The sequence below is a fragment of the Oncorhynchus mykiss genome, chromosome 9 (genome assembly GCF_013265735.2).
Source record: "Oncorhynchus mykiss isolate Arlee chromosome 9, USDA_OmykA_1.1, whole genome shotgun sequence".
Lineage (NCBI taxonomy): Eukaryota > Metazoa > Chordata > Actinopteri > Salmoniformes > Salmonidae > Oncorhynchus > Oncorhynchus mykiss.
The window spans coordinates 46,704,268-46,717,874 of NC_048573.1; the positions used below are offsets into that span (position 1 = coordinate 46,704,268).

General features: G+C 42.1%; 1 protein-coding gene across 1 annotated transcript in view; it reads left to right on the forward strand.

The window, feature by feature from the left end:
• LOC110532228 (phosphatase and actin regulator 3) overlaps window positions 1-7,774 on the forward strand; it is a 54,055-nt gene extending 46,281 nt beyond the window's left edge. The window contains exons 8-12 of the mRNA XM_021615940.2: window positions 5,117-5,172; window positions 5,752-5,813; window positions 6,190-6,330; window positions 6,676-6,752; window positions 7,143-7,774. Of these exons, the coding sequence (XP_021471615.1) occupies window positions 5,117-5,172; window positions 5,752-5,813; window positions 6,190-6,330; window positions 6,676-6,752; window positions 7,143-7,158 (352 nt within the window). The 3' untranslated portion in view covers window positions 7,159-7,774. The remainder of the gene's footprint in view (window positions 1-5,116; window positions 5,173-5,751; window positions 5,814-6,189; window positions 6,331-6,675; window positions 6,753-7,142) is intronic.
• The last annotated feature ends 5,833 nt before the right edge of the window (window positions 7,775-13,607 follow it).

Genomic DNA, 13,607 nt, shown 5'->3' on the forward strand with positions numbered 1-13,607 from the left:
CTGGTCCTCTTTTTAGTAGAGGCCATCACTCTGTTTTCTTGCGCAATTGCATAGCCTATTGAAATGTTGCACAATGGACTCTCATGAAGTGTTTGATTAGATTGTCTAAAACATTTGCATTGATGTCAGTGATTAGAGGGACAATAGAGTGCTGAGTACCAGGCAGTTAGCAAGTTTGGTAGGCTACTGATGACCATCAGCAGCATCAGAGCTTGGAAAAGCATAACTATCATGACTAAACGGTCCCGTGGAATTTGACTGCCTTTGACTGCCGGTATGGCAGTAATTCGGTCAACGCAACAGCCCTAGTCACAGTTACCTCCAGACAAAAGAGACTACATGAAAAGGTCCACTGCAAATATTGAGACTTGTAAACATTTTGATTCGCACACTAGAGTAGACATTTGAGCTGCTTATTCCTTCTTTACGTGGTAACACTAGTAGTATACAGTGCATTCGGAAAGTGTTCAGACCCCTTCCCCCTTTTCCATATTTTACATTACAGCCTTATTCTAAAATTGATTTAAATATAAAAAAACTCCTCAATCGACAAACAATACCCCATAATTACAAATCGAAAACTGTTTTTAAAAAAATGTTTATTACAAATAAACATACCTTATTACATAAGTATTCAGACCCTTTGCTATGAGACTTGAAATTAAACTCATGTGCATCCTGTTTCCATTGATCATCCTTTCAACTTGATTGGAGTCCACCTGTGGTCAATTTAATCAATTGGACATGATTTGGAAAGGCACACTTGTCTATATAAGGTCCCACAGTTGACAGTGCATGTCAGTGCAAAAACCAAACCATGAGGTCGAAGGAATTGTCTGTAGAGCTCCGAGACAGGATTGTGTCGAGGCACAGAGCTGGAGAAGAGTACCAAAAAAATTCTGCAGCATTGAAGGTCCCCATAAATACAGTGTTCTCCATCATTCTTACATGGAAGAAGTTTGGAACCGCCAAGACTCTTCATAGAGCTGGCCGCCCGGCCAAACTGAACAATTGGGGGAGAAGGGCCTTGGTCAGGGAGGTGGCCAAGAACCCGATAGTCACTCTGACAGAGCTCCTCTGTGGAGATGGGAGAAGCTTCCAGAAGGACAACCATCTCTGCAGCACTCCACCAGACGGAAGCCAAACAGGATGCTCTGGTCTGATGAAACCAAGATCGAACATCTCTGGAGAGACCTGCAAATAGCTGTGTAGCGAGCCTCCCCATCTAACCTGACAGAGCTGGAGAGGATCTACAGAGAAGAATGGGAGAAACTCCCCAAGTGCAGGTGTGCCTAGCTTGTAGCGTCATACCCAAGAAGACTTGAGGCTGTAATCATTGCCAAAGGTGCTTCAACAAAGTACTGAGTAAAGGATCTGAATACTTATGTAAATATGATATTTAAATGTAAAATGTTTAATACATTTTCAAAAATGTCATTATGGGGTATTGTGTATAGATTGATGGGAAAAAACAATTCAATACATTTTCGAATAAGGCTGTAACGTAACAAAATGTAGAAAAGTCCAGGGGTCTGCACTGTATGTGCCAGTTTGCTGTGTATGCTCCATATTTTGGTGACACTGCACTTTTTTAGAGAAGGGAAAGCCCAACTATATTTAGCCCTGAAGATGGCGGAGAAGAGGGAAGCTTAGCAGAGGAGTAAAGCATATTTCCCCAGAGTACCCTTACTGAAAGGCAAAAACACTCCATCACTCCCGGCTTAGATCTCCCTAACGGCTCCGAGCTTAGATTTAATTTAAAACATTTCCTAGTCTCTCCAGATAAGAGAAACTGCCAGTTGTGGTGGGAGCAGAAAAAAAGATGCTGTCCTAGCTTATCACTGGGATAATGACACATTCTGCCCGTTATCACAGTGTGAAATAACCCGTCTATCAATAGTGCTCTCTGCCATCCACTTCTGCTGCTACGGCGGGGATATTCTTAGCTCAGATACTATTGAATAATGCATCCCGGTGCATCTCGCTCTGTCTCTGTCTGCAAAATGTGTGTTGTTGGGGAGAAATGGTGGGGAAAGTGCAATATACAGTAGGCCAGAATGCAGATGTTTTTTTTTATTTTGAAGGAGAGTGGAATTCCAAACTCATTCCTATTTTTATGACAGGATGGGAGAGAAGCAGGGAGACAAAATATAGGGCAGAAATGAGTAGCGTTTATGCCGGGATAGAACCGGGATCCCCGCTGCAGGGGAATCAGGCCTATATGGTTAGAGAAGCGAGAGCGTTACACGCTTGACCAGACTACGGGCCAGCAAAAGATGTGTTCTGCGGAGAGCTGGGTTACTGTGACTGCTCACTGCAGTTTGGCTGTCAATTTGTGGTTGAAGGATAAAAGAGACCTAATGCCTGCTTTAACTGCCTACTCAAAGTTGACTTTCCTTTTCTTTCCGGGCACGACTAGCATGGCTTTATATTTATCCTAGTAGTGTGTTATAGGCTATATGTTATACTACTAAGGATTCAATCCAAACGGGTTACATGACAGCTCACTACGGACCTTTTAATGGTAACTTACGCTTCAGTGCGTAAACGAATGCGATCTCTGAGTGTTTGGGGGAAAAAATGCCTTTAAAAGGGGTCATCACTAGTCATAAACCCACGTATTACTACAATCTGATCTTAAAATCTTTTATTTATTTTCTACGGTATAGCCAATTTTGGCTGTGGCTTATCTAATGGGAACCTTTTAAAAGGAACATTGGCAGCTGTGTAGTAGGCACTAGTTAAAGGTAATTTAGGCTTAAACCAACATGCGCAGCATTTACCATGCGACCTCAGCGAACATCTGTCAAAAATGCCCAATTGAATCCAGGCTACAGTGTTTGTAAACTCGTGCTGACACAAATTATGTCATTGTAGGACAGTGGGTAGGCTACCTTATACACCTGCAGCATATACTGGGTATTCATCTCATGTTCTATGTTCAAGAAAAACAGTATCTAAACTGTATTGTATTTTAGACAGCTGTCCTTCAGTCAATATAGGCCTATATAATTATAGGGTAAGAAACATCAAAACATAAATATTTGTATGAGCCCTCTGTCTCTTGACTTTACCTTTCCAAATCCCCCAAGTTAAGATATTATTTGTTGCCAAGAAAAGTAAATGTTCTAATCTACACATACACACAGCTATGATTAGGCAGGCCTACATTGCAACATAATACCCACTGGTGGGTTGCTGAGGTGTACTGTAGTAAGGGTTCCCTGGGAAGAATCCATTGTATTAGATTTCCATGAGAAACGTGTTGCTAAGCAACCCATCGACCAGGTCAATATCATGGTGATATAGCATCCATTGGGGCTTTGAGAGTGATTCTCCATTTCATCTGTTGAAAATTTTATGCCACCACATCTGTTGGAATGCCTTTCTCATTCACTCGCACTGGACTGGCAGATGTGGGATATAGATGATGGCTCTTGTGTTGTGAAGTGCCTTTTTTGGTGATTGGAAAGTAGACCGACGTGTTCAAAAATAAATGTCTTAGACAAAACAAGCTTGGTATGAAGTGGGAAGATCCGTGACAAAACTTTACATAAATGAATGTAGGCTACAATACAATTTATTGAATAAATAGTAGCCCTAGATATTAAACACAGGCACTTTGTAACTTGTTCATTCTGAGCATGATCTCAAAAAATACACATAACATGAGCTAATATTATTTTTCCTTGGAAAATGTATCAATCGGACAAAGGGAAACTTGTATCAAATTAATGAATTATTCTGCAGTTATTACTAGTCGCAAGTCTAAGATTTCCTGCTGTTTAAATGTAATTTCAATTATTGATATACCTATTGATTCTCATAAATGTATTAATGCTGTAGGTCTATAAATGCACAACTGACAGCCTACCTCATAACCCAAACTCAATAATCTAGCATATAGATTTAATAACCTACATTTCATCATCTTGTAATGATCCAATTAAATACGTTTAATCATGCTTGTATTCAAGAAAATGACACTCAGTATATTTGCATTGCATTATTAGCATTCACCATTAGCATACTTTGCTTATAAATGTTAAGGTTCCAGCACCTTCATCTTTTCAGAGGTAGTGAGCAGCACGTGGCGAGGTCAACGCGTGCGGCTTCAGGGTGCGTGACCTGACTTTGGTCCTCACTCAGTGCGTTGGACTTTTGAAGGTGATCTGGGGCAAGGCGTGCTGTGAGGTTGTGCGGGTCTTGATACCTTCATCTTTCGGGCGGTGGGTTTGACCCATGCTGTGTGGAGCTGACCCCTATCTATTATTGATATTAAAGTCTTTGAAATGTTCCCTTGCACAGGTGACTCCAAAGCCATTTTGGTTTATGTGGATTGTTTGAAGCGTTGATAGTGAGGTATACGCAAACGTGAATTAGTCATTATTTTCTATTGTATGAGCCTGTATGATCTTATTAATATGCAATCATTATTAAATAAAATAATTTGATTGTTTAATTACCAGTTTGTGATATAGATGTGTAGCTACCAATGTCAGAAATACATTTTGATAGGGTAATTGTAACCTATTTTACTGTAGGTAAATTGTAAAAAAGAAGCAGCTTTGTGATAATGAGAAATGTAATTGTCTGAATAGCGATGGGGGATACCTTAAACGGAAATCTCGTATGCACCTCCTCCTGACAACAAATTATGCATGCAGTCGGAAAAAGGAGGCAGTCTGAGTAGCACATCACGACCCAGTTCAAAAAGGTTGCTGCGTGTGTGTGTCGCGTAGACTGCAAAGGATGACAGTGAAGCGAGCAGCTGCACAGGCAACAGCAGATGACAGTAGATAGAGCTAGTGTTTGTTCCTAGTCTCTCTATTTCAAGATTTGAGACAATAGTATAAGGCAGCCAGAGCTCAACAGTAGCATAACGGAAAATACCAAAAATTGGCACGTCTGTGGGTATTCCAGATGTGGGGAGTGTCTCTACCAAAGCATCATAGTCGGGGTCTAGACGCGAGATGGAAAGACAGGGAGTTCCCCGATAGAACAACTACATTGAGAAGAATTGATCCGGCGGACTTGGTTTAAAAGTTACTTCTTGGATGTTGACGAAGCTTGAATCGAAAATGGTTCAGAACGTGGTTCTGGTGTTTTTTCGCAGGAGACTCAGCCAGAGACCAAATGTGGAAGAGTTGGAGAGTCGGAATATCCTAAAACGTGAGTTGTAAAATTATTTTAATATCTGCTATTTTTATATATATATATTTTCATTAAGCTATGTGAAATTCATGCACAATTTCTGAATAAATCTACCAAGGTAGACAATAAGCCTACATAAATGTATTATGATAAATACATTCACTCATGTAAAATTCAGGAGGCGGAACAGATAAGCGCACATCGTCTTCCAACATACATAACCCAACTTGATGTTGGCCAAAATGTTGGTGATGGCATTCTCAGGAGACCATTTTATTAGGATCTGGATCTGACCCTCAGTGGAACAAGATTCACACTCCTGTAAGGAATTATGTTTTAAACTTTCAAATATATCCCCATGGATTAGACTTCATTCGTAATGTCTGAAGCCTGTGTCTCTACAGTCACAGAGTGGAACACAGTGGGACACTCTTTCACCAGTAGATAAGGTTTAGGGTCAAACAGTGATATGTAGATTAGAGGGAAAACAGTGATGAAAACAAGTGACATCATTATTGGGAAATGTTTTCCAACCTCTCAAGTGTTCTTATCAGTGTCTTTGTCATATCACTAATTATTTTCTTCTCCTTGGTTTAGAGAGAAATGACCAGACAGAACAAGAAGAGAGGAGGGAGATCAAACAGCGGCTCAACAGAAAGGTATGTTACACCATTATTATACAAATTAATTACTCTAGTATTATTACAGTAATGCAACCTGCTGACATCAGATTTATTTCTTCTGACTAGTACTTGTTCTGTTTGTATATTTTGTGTTAATCTCATGCTGTGCACTAGATAAATATTTATTTTGCTCTGGATAAGAACATAAAAATATGTACATTGGTCCTAAAAGACCTTGTATGGCAAAATCGTTACTTTTCTGGGAGCAGCATTTTGATGCAAAATCACAAATGAATACAGGAAAAAGTCAAACATGGGTAGCTAATGTAGTCCTTATTCAACCAAACATGTGCCTGTGAAATGACTGTACTCATTCATACCAATGCCTCTCTGTTCCCATGGTGTATTTCAGCTCAATCAGCGGCCCACAGTTGACGAGCTACGGGACCGAAAGATTCTCATCCGTTTCAGTGACTATGTAGAGGTGGCCAAAGCTCAGGATTACGACCGAAGAGCAGACAAGCCCTGGACCAGGCTCTCTGCAGCCGATAAGGTGCGTGTCATTGGTGTCAAAAACAAGGAACCCTTCTGCAGCATCTCTTCCATTTCACATTCACCACTTAAAGTGGCTGGCACATACCCTTATCAGAGCATGTTGTGATGTAGGGCCTATTTATTAAAGGCCTAAAAGCATTGAGTTCTGGAACTGTGAAAACATACTGTTGTCCTTGCTACCACCTCCATAGCGCCAGCATGTCTCACTGTTATGGCTAAGACCTTGTCATATTTTTTTTTTACTACTCTCAAACTACGTGACAATTTTCGTGGGTTAATGTGCGATGTCCGTCTCCGCTTAAAGGATGCTCTCTAGTCTAACGCTCGTTGTATTCCTCCACAGGCGGCTATCCGAAAGGAGTTGAACGAATTCAAAAGCACCGAGATGGAGGTGCACGCCTCGAGCAAGCACCTCACAAGGTAAGTGGGTGTGATTGCTTCTATTCTCTGCTGCGGCTGCCTCTATTTTTAGCTCCCCAGAAAAGATCCACAGAGCTAAAGATCGATGTGCATGCTTAAAAGGGGGAGGAGGGGAGTCCTTGCTTACCTTCCCGGGGGCCTGATATTGGAAAGAAAAATGACAAATGCTGTCTGTCCCCAATTAAGCATGTGCGGTAAACGAAGATCCTCTAATCAATTTGTGAGTGACCTAGGGAGACAGCGGCCCCACTCACCCGGCACACAAAGCTGTGCTAAAAATAGCCCAAGATTGATGAATAGCTGTAATCATAACTGGAGTGATTACAAAGGCACCTTCTGTGCTCACGATCAGCCCCCCACTCACTCTTTCACCTCCCTCTCCTTTTGTAGGTTCCACAGGCCGTGAATACGAAGGGGAGTTTCTTCTGTGAAGAAATAATGCTGAGCCTAGAATTTTCGGTTGCTGCGTCGGTGGCGGTTAGAAACTGCCGGAGCCCGGAGGACATTCTTCCAGAGCCCATTCCTTTGTCTGCAGGGTATCCTCAATTCCTCCAGCGCGCCCCTAGGTTTCGTCGAGGGGAGGTGGACAGACGGTGATGTTTGGGGGTGTGACAGTGAATCCCGGAGGCTGTGTCTCCAACGTGGGAGCTGACTGGAGGAAGAAGACTAAAGGCAGAACCTCGAACTCGGACTCCGTCTATCTGCCCGTCGGTTAAGATGGAGCTGAGGGAAGAACAATGCCTGTGTGTGCGGGTTTTTTCAAACTGACTCCTTTGAGAATGTGGTTGAATGCGTACAGGGAAGATGACGTTGTGCATGTGACCAGCTTCACCTTTTTTTTTTTTTTTGAATAACGTGTCACTTGAGGGGGATGGGGGGAGGGGGGGGGGACTGTGGTCGGCCGTGGGTGAATTTCGTACCAACTGTATCTGTCAATCTGAACCGGACTGTCAATGTTTTCACTCAAGAGAGAACCTTTGTAAGCACTACTTGTCTTCAAAATACAAGGTCTTCAAAAAAAATGTATGCATCTTATTTTTGGTAATCACCATTTTTTAAAAGTATTAATAAATGGATTGCTAGGTAGCTGAACAGGTAAAAGCCTCAATCCAGCCTTCCCCTTTGTATTGCTCAGAAAGTAGCAAGATACCGTAGTAAGCAGAGTGAATGTGAGATTCATGGGTCTGACAGGCAATATGAGAAAATATACAGCAGGGCTCTCCAACCCTTTTCCTAGGTTTTCGCTCCAACCCTAATAATTACCGAGTTGATAAGGGTCTTTCTAGAAATATAGGGGCCAATATGTGACATCAGGGTAAAAATGTAAATGGTTTGATATACGATTTTCTTGCAGCTTCACGGGTAGTTACAGGAATAAATGTCTAGGTAGGCACAAAACCATAACTTCACCTAGCAACAAAACATCTACATGTCACAAGAAACATGGACACTGAACGTTTCTTTGTCATGCCTAGTTGCCAGCTCTTTTTGTGCTTTAGTCAACTTCTCTATCATTTATAGTCATGCTAAACATTCCTGAAGAATTAAAAAGATAAACAGTATTTTTATGTTTTAGTAGTTGATATAATATCATATACTAATACAATGGGTTCTGTCAAATCATTGACAATAATGAAATCATTATAATCAGTAAACCCTTCAAGCATTGTGTGTGTGTTTGAAAACTAGCTGTCAAATTATTGCTTCCTTTGTCCTTGTTTCCTCCACTGCTTGTCTCGCCTTGAAAGTGCATTGTAGCCTATGGGGAGGAACCTTCACTCCTCTCCCCCAATGTGCTGTGAGAGGGAGGTGAGGAATGGGCGAAACAAGGGGAGAATCTCAATTGCATTTCCTTGATTCCTCAGGTCCTCTATCCTCGGCTGTCTCAAACCATTGGATAAGAAGGTGAGCGTGGAAGGACTGCTGACCATCTCATCCAATGGGTTGACAACGGATGCGACGAATCAATGAAATGTGATTGCGCTGGAGGGAAGGCTGCCGTCTTATTAACCGTCTTAACCAACAACGCTATTTTTTGCATTGCTCGTAACTTGTTTTGTACATAATGTCGCTGCTACCGTCTCTTATGACCGAAAAGAGCTTCTGGACATCGGAACTGCGATTGCTCACCTCAAACTGGACGAAGTGTTTTTCAATGAGTCGGACGGGAGGGATATAATACAGAAACCCGACCAGGCCCAGATCCCCGTTATTCGTAGGAGAAGGAAACAGATTTCGCAGAGAGCGATCAGTGCCTTGTGAGGAGTGGCTAACCTGCCCTTGCCTTCCGTCCTGCTAGCTAACATTCAATCGCTGGAAAATAAATGGGACGAACGGAAAGCACGTACATATTACCTCAACACCGGTGCCCCTGCACATTGACTCTGTACCGGTACCACCTGTATATAGCCCCGCTATTGTTATTTACTGCTATCCTTTAATCATTTGTTATTCTTATCTCATTTAAAAATATATATTTTCTTAACACGGAATTGTTGGTAAAAAACTTCTTAGGGCTGCAATCCCGTTAACGGGATCGATATGACAACAGCCAGTGAAAGTGCAGGGCGCCAAATTCAAAACAGATCTCATAATAAAATTCCTCAAGCATACAAGTATTTTATACCATTTTAAAGGTAATCTTGTTGTTAATCCCTCAAGTGTCCGATTTCACATTGGCTTTACAGCGAAAGCACCACAAATTATGTTAGGTCAGAGCCAAGCCACAAAAAACACAGCCATTTTTCCAGCCAAAGAGAGGAGTCACAAAAAGCACAAATAGAGAAACTTAATCACTAACCTTTTGATCTTCATCAGATGACACTCATGGGACTTCATGTTACACAATACATGTGTGTTTTTGTTCGGTAAAGTTCATATTTATATCAAAAAATCTCAGTATACATTGGGCGCGTTATGTTCAGTAGTTCCAAAAACATCGGGTGAATTTGCAGAGCGCAACAACAATTTACAGAAATACTCATAAATGTTGATGAAAATACAAGTGTTCTACATGGAGATATACTTCTCCTTAATGCAACCGCTGTGTCAGATTAAAAAAAAAAAAAGCTTTACAGAAAAAGCAAACCATGCTATAATCTGAGAACAGCGCTCCGAGAACAAATACATATCCGCCATGTTGGAGTCAACAGAAGTCAGAAATAACATTATAAATATTCACTTACCGGTACCACCGGTACCACCTTTGATCTTCATCAGAATGCACTCCCAGGAATCCCAGGCCCACAAATGTTTGATTTATTCGATAATGTCCATAATTTATGTCCAAATAGCTACTTTTGTTAGCGCGTTTGGTAAACATCAAAACTCACGAAGCGCGTTCACTAGTTGCAGACAATGTCCAAAAAGTTCCGTTACAGACCGTAGAAACCTGTCAAACGATGTATGGAATCAATCTTTAGGATGTTTTTAACATAAATCTTCAATAATATTCCAACCAGAAAATTCCTCTCTCTTCAGAAAAGCAAAGGAACCTCATGTGAAATGCGTGTGACCAGCGTGTGACTGCTGGCAGACCTCTGACTTAATCCACTCTCATTCGGCCCCACTTCACAGTAGAAGCCTCAAACAAGTTTCTAAAGACGTTGACATCTAGTGGAAGACTTGGGAAGTGCAAGATTACCAATATCCCACTAACTTCAATAGGGGCTGAGTTGAAAATCGACCAACCTCAATTTTCCACTTCCTGGTTGGATTTTTTTCTCAGGTTTTTGCCTGCCTTATGAGTTCTGTTATACTCACAGACATCATTCAAACAGTTTTAGAAACTTCAGAGTGTTTTCTATCCAAATATACATATATATATATATATATATATATATATACTGCTCAAACAAATAAAGGGAACACTTAAACAACACAATGTAACTCCAAGTCAATCACACTTCTGTGAAATCAAACTGTCCACTTAGGAAGCAACACTGATTGACAAATTTCACATGCTGTTATGCAAATGGAATAGACAACAGGTGGAAATTATAGGCAATGAGCAAGACACCCCCAATAAAGGAGTGGTTCTGCAGGTGGTGACCACAGACCACTTCTCAGTTCCTATGCTTCCTGGCTGATGTTTTGGTCACTTTTGAATGCTGGCGGTGCTTTCACTCTAGTGGTAGCATGAGACGGAGTCTACAACCCACACAAGTGGCTCAGGTAGTGCAGCTCATCCAGGATGGCACATCAATGCGAGCTGTGGCAAGAAGGTTTGCTGTGTCTGTCAGCGTAGTGTCCAGAGCATGGAGGCGCTACCAGGAGACAGGCCAGTACATCAGGAGACGTGGAGGAGGCCGTAGGAGGGCAACAACCCAGGAGCAGAATCGCTACCTCCGCCTTTGTGCAAGGAGGAGCAGGAGGAGCACTGCCAGAGCCCTGCAAAATGACCTCCAGCAGGCCACAAATGTGCATGTGTCTGTTTCTGACCGTTTGAGCAGACTCCATGAGGGTGGTAGAGAGCCTGACGTCCACAGGTGGGGGTTGTGCTTACAGCCCAACATCGTGCAGGACATTGGCATTTGCCAGAGAACACCAAGATTGGCAAATTCGCCACTGGCGCCCTGTGCTCTTCACAGATGAAAGCAGGTTCACACTGAGCACGTGACGCCGTGGAGAATGTTCTGCTGCCTGCAACATCCTCCAGCATGACCGGTTTGGCGGTGGGTCAGTCATGGTGTGGGGTGGCATTTCTTTGGGGGCCGCACAGCCCTCCATGTGCTCGCCAGAGGTAGCCTGATTGCCATTAGGTACCGAGATGAGATCCTCAGACCCCTTGTGAGACCATATGCTGGTGCGGTTGGCCCTGGATTCCTCCTAATGCAAGACAATGCTGGACCTCATGTGGCTGGAGTGTGTCATCAGTTCCTGCAAGAGGAAGGCATTGATGCTATGGACTGGCCCACCCGTTCCCCAGACCTGAATCCAATTGAGCACATCTGGGACATCATGTCTCGCTCCATCCACCACCACAGACTGTCCAGGAGTTGACGGATGCTTTAGTCCAGGTCTGGGAGGAGATCCCTCAGGAGACCATCCGCCACCTCATCAGGAGCATGCCCAGGCGTTGTAGGGAGGTCATACACACTACTGAGCCTCATTTTGACTTGCTTTAAGGACATCAGGAGCATGCCCAGGTGTTGTAGGGAGGTCATACACACTACTGAGCCTCATTTTGACTTGCTTTAAGGACATTACATCAAAGTTGGATCAGCCTGTGGTGTGGTTTTCCACTTTAATTTTGAGTGTGACTTCAAATCCAGACCTCCATGGGTTGATAAATTTGATTTCCATTGATAATTTTTGTGTGATTGTTGTCAGCACATTCAACTATGTAAAGAAAAAACTATTTAATAAGAATATTTCATTAATTCAGATCTAGGATGTGTTATTTTAGTGTTCCCTTTATTTTTATGAGCAATATATATATATATATTAGCAACTAGGACTGAGGAGCAGGCAGTTTACTCTGGGCACCTTTTCATCCAAGCTACTCAATACTGCCCCTGCAGCCATAAGAAGTTAAGGGCTTGTAAATAAGCATTTCACTGTACACCTGTTGTATTCAGCGCATGTGACAAATACAATTTGATTTGATATGCAATTTACATTTTCCCAAGGACAGAGGAAGTAAGTATTTGACAGCCATGCAGTCTGTTATTTTTTAAATCATCACTGTATGTCTAATAAGTCACTTTATTTAATGAAAATAAATTATCAAAACAAATATTTGAGTAATTTCCCTGAGACTCCTTTGGCCCTTGAAATGCTCAGTCTGATCATGTGCGCATTAAACACATTTTAAGATATTTACATACACAGCCCTGATTGGCTGATAGGATGGTCTAGAACCCATCCCCTTACCCAGATGAACAGTCATTGGTCTATTATAACCAGATCACATTGTTGTGACACCATGTGGGCCAAAAATTCCATACCACCTGAACATTATAATTTTCTCAATTTCAGTGTTATTTTGACCTTATAGTAGGGCCGGAACGATACCAGTATTGCGATACTCGTTTGTATCGTGGCAAGGAAACAAAAACACTTAGCGAATTTAACTTCTTTAGGAAAACAGCCCTAATGTTGGAAACTCCAGAGTCACATTTATTTATTTTACTACTGCCATGGAAAAACATTGCGATCTTAATATCAACCTGGCCCTACCTCAGTGTGTGTGTGGAAATATCATTAAAAAAAAACTGGAAAATCACCTTTTTAACTGCACTGCCCCTTTAACAGTGTTATACCGTGCCAGACTAACTGATCGCACTACCATAATACTCATGGCCTTCCCAGAAACAACCCCTAGCCCCTACTGCCCAGAGTCTAGACACTTGTGGAGATCTGAGAGGGATTGATGGGTGGTAACATGGTGAGCTGCACCGTACCCTCTAAAAGGCTTGGTGGAATTTTAGCGGTATTGCTGACACCTGTCCAATCCTCTCAGATCTCCACAAGTGTCTAGGGGTAGGGGCTGATCCTGGACAGGACCCCACAATCCTCCGGGTATGTGGTGGACCTACTGCACGACTTGAGGCATTGGTTGGATTTTTCATTCCATTTCTATACACACACGGATTTGCACAGGTGCAAGCTGGACGCACCCTATCAGGCTGATAAGACAGTTCTGAGTAGCTGAAGACCTGCTGTAAACAGTGAAAGGATATATTTAACATGTCTACTATTCACACCCTTGCTTAATTCCAGCTAGTTAGATGTGCAACCACTGACTAACTATAGCTATGGGAATATCTATAGTCTAGCAATAGATACTGTTGTTTTGGCTGCATGGCATCATTGAACAAGATTAGCAATGGTTAGTTAGATACCTAGGATATA